The 5,215-nt window shown below is 40.9% G+C and overlaps 1 protein-coding gene across 1 annotated transcript; it reads left to right on the top strand.

The window, feature by feature from the left end:
• Nucleotides 1-1,661: 1,661 nt before the first annotated feature.
• LOC101357602 (hemoglobin subunit gamma) lies at nt 1,662-3,113 on the top strand. The gene is made up of 3 exons (XM_004389084.3): nt 1,662-1,762; nt 1,886-2,123; nt 2,985-3,113. Exons 1-3 carry the CDS (start codon nt 1,671-1,673, stop codon nt 3,111-3,113), a joined length of 459 nt encoding a protein of 152 aa, XP_004389141.1. The 5' UTR covers nt 1,662-1,670.
• Nucleotides 3,114-5,215: the final 2,102 nt, after the last annotated feature.

Raw genomic sequence — 5,215 nt, forward strand, 5'->3', positions numbered from 1 at the left:
TTCCTCCATCAGATTGTTGTCTGCTTATTAGAGGCACACAAAGGAGTGAAGTTTGTTTGGCAAGGACTCTAAATGCCAATTACTCATTTCACAATAAAACTGAAGGGTTAAAGAAGGTAGTGACTTGTTAAAGAAAAACTTATAAGGATAAGAAGATTCATTTGAAATTCTTCAAAAACGACTCCGTCTGTGCAGCAAATTTTGAGGAATTGGTCTCTGCCTAAAGCAACAAATTATATATGCATATTTATAGCTTACAAAAACAAGACAAGCACCTGCTGAATATTTTGGGGGCTTAGGCAACTCATGCAGCCATCATCTGAAGACTGTTTGGGGTCAGTACATACCATCATAAAGAACGCATTCATTGCTAAATTTGTGAAAGATGATTTATCACACTTTGAACAGTTCTAATAAGTTATTAATAACAAATCAGTTGCTGCAAGGTCAATATAAACAGACAAAACTTACAAAACCATAACAGACACACTTTATTCAGGTATAATGCTTTTCACTACCCAACAGCTCTAAATAATACCATCAGAGAGGACAATTGCCTAGCACAAAATACCAATGTCTAGAATCTTCAAAGCTGTACATGTTAAACTTAATGGCCTCTCATCTTCAAATAACAAAAACACAAAATGAAACACAAACACACAAACAAAAAACCCACAAACCAAACAAATAAGAACAACAATCAAATCTCACCTAAAAAGGTGGCTGTGGTGTCTGGAAAGAACATTCACTGTGCTAAAAAACAAAACAACGTGAATCCACTTAAACTCACTAGGTAACCACTCTTGGCTTCAGGGATTTTTTGTTTGCTTGCTTTTTTATAAATTCAGAAAATGGGAACAATATCACCTACTTCATAAGATTCTTATGAGGTTTAAATAAGGTAATACTCCATAAAAAGCCCGTGATAAACTATAAAGTACTATGTTATTTTTAACATATTATTGGTAACCCTTTTACTCATACAAACTAAAACTTCTCAAAACAGTACATTGCTGAGAAGATTCTAGGCTTTCCTATTTTCAGGATTTCTAAGAAAGAGACAGAGCCCTGGTGGCGCAGTGGTTAAAAGTTTGGCTGCTAACCAAAAAGGCGGCAGTTTGACTCTACCAGCTGCTCCTTGGAAACTGTATGGGGCGATTCTAGGGTGCTATGTGGTGGAATGAACTTGATGGTAACAGGTTTTGGGGTTTTTTATGCCTATTACCTCACAGTACCTGAACTTTCCAGATTCTTTGTCATGCTTCAACTAATCTACAAATATTTCTGGGGTTAGTGACAACAAAATTGGTGAAGAAGTCGTAGAGTTTTGTATGGTTGGAGGAGAAGGAGAGTAGCTAAAGGAAGAATTAATGAGAAACAAATTTGAGTAATTGATCTGCAACCAGTAAAGAAAAAAAAAAAAAAGAGCATCAGAGTCCTCCTAGGGGCCCTCCAGACACTATCACAGATGTGAATGTCCATTTTAACTCTTCCATGCCTAAACCCCACCCCTGGCATGATAGCCTAGCCTTGACCAATAGCCTCATAGCAAAAGGAAGAACAAAGGGCCAGTGGCCAGGGATAAAGAATAAAAAGCCACATGTTCCAGTTGCAGCACATACATCCATCTGACACATCTGTGATCACCACAAACTCCAAGACCGGACACCATGGTGGATTTTACTGCTGAAGAGAAGGCTGCTATCACAAGGCTGTGGGGCAAGATGAATGTGGAAGAGGCTGGAGGCAAGGCCCTGGGCAGGTAGATTCTGGGGGATAGGGGAAGGGAGGGAATAAAGGAAGCTGAGCTAGGCAGGAATGCAGGTCTGTTACCAAGTTTTGTGACAAGCTCTGATTTTCCATCTGCTATGATTCTATCCTGTAGGCTCCTGATTGTCTACCCTTGGACCCAGAGGTTTTTTGACAACTTTGGCAACCTATCCTCTGCCTCTGCCATCATGGGCAACCCCAAGGTCAAGGCCCATGGCAAGAAGGTGCTGAACTCCTTTGGAGATGCCGTTAAGAACCCGGACAACCTCAAGGGTACCTTTGCTAAGCTGAGTGAGCTGCACTGTGACAAGCTGCTTGCGGATTCTGAGAACTTCAGGATGAGTCTAGGGTATGTTTGTGCTTTCTTGTGTTTAGCCTCAGACAGCTTAGACAACTGAGCACTGATCTGAGCATAAGTAGGACCATCTATGGCCTGTGAGATATTTGGAGATCTTGGGTTAGTGAAAAAACAATTCCAGAAGGCTGAATTCAAACTAAGTGTTATGGTAACAAGGCTCAAGAAGTGCTTCTAGGAGTCTAGAGTGACTTGTCTAAACTCTGTTGGCTTTTAATGGAGACTCGTGTAGAGATGAGAACAATGTCTTTTGGTAATTGGAATCCTGTAGAAAGAAGAATTTTGCCTTTCTTTCCTCACGCATCTATCACTGCCTGACCCCCATATGTAGGAGGTAGAAAAAGAATGTCCAGTGGGACGATACACGCAGGCATGTATTGGTTAATTATAACAAAGAAACTGGGTGGTCATGCATATGTCACTAAGGCTATTCCTGTACTGGGCAGGCATTTGTGCAAAATCTACTAATGCCTCCTTTCAAATTTATATCCTAAAACTCTGGGAGTAGGACAAAGTGTCTCTGAGGGAGGGAAACAACTGGAATATGTGGCAGAGGAGGGTATGGAATAGAAAGCTATGAGGTTTTATTTTTGTTCCCCCCACCAAAAAAAAAAAGTATGCGGAGATGGTGCTGGTAGGAAGATAGAAAGAGTGAAATCATGGATGTGGGTCAGTACAGAAAGGGAAGCAAATTAGCTATGTTTAATAACTGGGTAAGACCACAGCTTTTGAGAACGCTAACATAGACTTAGGCCTTAGTGGCAGTTGGGTGGCCAGATTCTTGGAGGCCAGACTGGAACTCTCTGCTCACTATATGAATCCATAGGAATGTGTCTGTTATCTCTTTCTACCCCTACAGCTCCTGGGAAACGTGCTAGTGATTGTCTTGGCAAACCACTTTGGCAAAGAATTTACCCCCCAGGTGCAGGCTGCCTGGCAGAAGATGGCGACTGGTGTGGCCAGTGCCGTGGCCCGCAAGTATCACTGAGTACCTCATAATAGAGAGAAGCCTTGTTCTTCACATGACAGCACAATTAATAAAATTGTTCTGTTAATAAATGAGATTTACTAGACTCCTATTGTTTCTTTTTCATGTAACTTTAAGTAAATGAATTCCCAGGGATTTTATGTTTGGGGTGTGTGTGTGTGCTCCCCATTCACTTTTTGCAAAAGATGAAGATTTTGACAAGAAAATAAGGGAACAAGGCAATAAAGAAACATCCCTGGGAGTTCTGAAAGGGAAAGAAAAATCTCTGGGAGAGTTTTGGTGGGAAAGGAAGGGCTTTATGAGACAAGGACTCCTCAGAACTAGAATATTTTTGAGCTGTGGGAAAAGACTTCAGGGAAAGTAGCAGAGGCAAGATGAAGGCAGAGTAGCAAGGATGGGACCCACTGGAGAAAGTTTAACCCAGGTCTAAAAGGTCAAGGCCCAGGCAGGAACTGTAATTGAATTTCATTTAATGCAATTCATTTTCTGAGAGCATCTGAGAGCTTTTCATAGCCCTCTTGAGGCTAGATTGGGGGTGGGAAGGGTTGGACATCAGAGTGGGGGATAGTCCTTTTTAAAGGCAAATTCTAAAGAACTGATCGTGAACTTTCCTGAAGAACCTTATGGTTTAAGTGGTGAGACGTGCCAAGAAAGTTAAAATGATTATATGCTCTCAGGAATGAGAATGTCCAAGTGTGTAGATTAGCTGCAGCATTTCACGGAAGATAGACCACCGTAAGCTGCAGGGAGAGAGGGGACGTAGATTGGGGAAATGCACCAGGAGAGGCTCAGAAGCCAGCATTAGCACATCATGTCTGAGTCGAAGGTCAGCACTGTGACAATGGAACTAAAAGGGAAAGAAACTGCAGATAAAAATTGGGGAGGTCAGGTTCATGGAAGTTAATGTCTGATTAGGAGTTAATACATGTTTATACACAAGTGTAATGTAATGCACAGGAGGTTAGAGAGATTAGGCTGGATGTATGTGCTGAATGGATCAGAGATTGTGCTAGTTTCAGGCTTACAATGCTCCACTGGTCTTCCATGTACTTGCAATAAATTACCCACCACTACTGTCACCTTCAATATCCAAATAAAAAGGCATGGATCCATCTCTCCAACTTTGTTTCTTTCTACTATACTATTTCCTTAACATATTTTCCTCTGTCCTTGTTGTTTCTTTCTCTAAAATGAAACACCAAGTTGTTTTTTTTTTTTTTTTCCTTTTCTTCTCTTTGTTCCAGCCTCAGAGTTTTGCACTTTGTCATTCCTTTTTCCAGAACTTACATGTCCAAATTTCTTGTTCTTGGTTTCATCTTGTCATTAAGGTCCCACTTCAAAAGTTACCTCTTTGGGACATCTATCGTGATACTAATTTTCTGTAGTCCCTTGCTGTCATATCACCATATGTGTTTTCTTCCTCTCAGATAACACCATCTGACATTCTCCTATTTATTTACTTAATTATTTATGCTGGTCTCCTCTGCTCACTTAGAATGTGAGCACCATGAGAACAAATATGATCTCAACTAGGAAGCTCCACAGGAGAAAGATGTGGCAGTCTGCTTCTGTAAATATTACAGCCTTAGAAACTCTATGGGCCGGTTCTACTCTGTCCTATAAGATCACTAAGAGTCAGAATCTATTTGATGGCAAGGAGTTTGGCCAGATAGTAACTTCGGTCGAACAATTTAAGAGAGTAGAAGATCTAGATTGGTATGAGCCTAAAATCTTTGTTATTTCTCTTTTACCACTTCACATATCTTCCTTACACATACCTCCCTTCTTTCACACTGTCTTTCCTTCTTATCTAAGCTTTTTACTCCCAACATCAACAGCCTCATCTCTCATTTACTCTGAAACCAACAGGAATCTGGCTTCTACTCCAACCAACCATGACATTAAACCTGTTGCTGTGGAGTCAATTCTGACTCATGGAGACCCTGTAGGACAAAGTAGAACTGCCTCATTGGGTTTCCAAGACTGTTTCCAAGGCTTTACAGAAGCAGACTGCCACATCTTTCTTCCATGGAGTGGCTGGTAGGTTCAAACCTCCAACTTTTCATTTAGCAGAAGCGCTTAACCTTACATTGACATTACTG

Source organism: Trichechus manatus, unplaced genomic scaffold (assembly GCF_000243295.1).
Source record: "Trichechus manatus latirostris isolate Lorelei unplaced genomic scaffold, TriManLat1.0 scaffold00232, whole genome shotgun sequence".
Taxonomy (NCBI): Eukaryota; Metazoa; Chordata; class Mammalia; order Sirenia; family Trichechidae; genus Trichechus; species Trichechus manatus.

Coding starts and splice junctions, on each gene's coding strand:
- LOC101357602 (XM_004389084.3), top strand. CDS start 1,671: ATGGTGGATTTTACTGCTGAAGAGAAGGCTGCTATCACAAGGCTGTGG. Junction 1,763..1,885: donor GGAGGCAAGGCCCTGGGCAG/GTAGATTCTGGG, acceptor TCTATCCTGTAG/GCTCCTGATTGTCTACCCTT. Junction 2,124..2,984: donor TCAGGATGAGTCTAGGGTAT/GTTTGTGCTTTC, acceptor CTACCCCTACAG/CTCCTGGGAAACGTGCTAGT.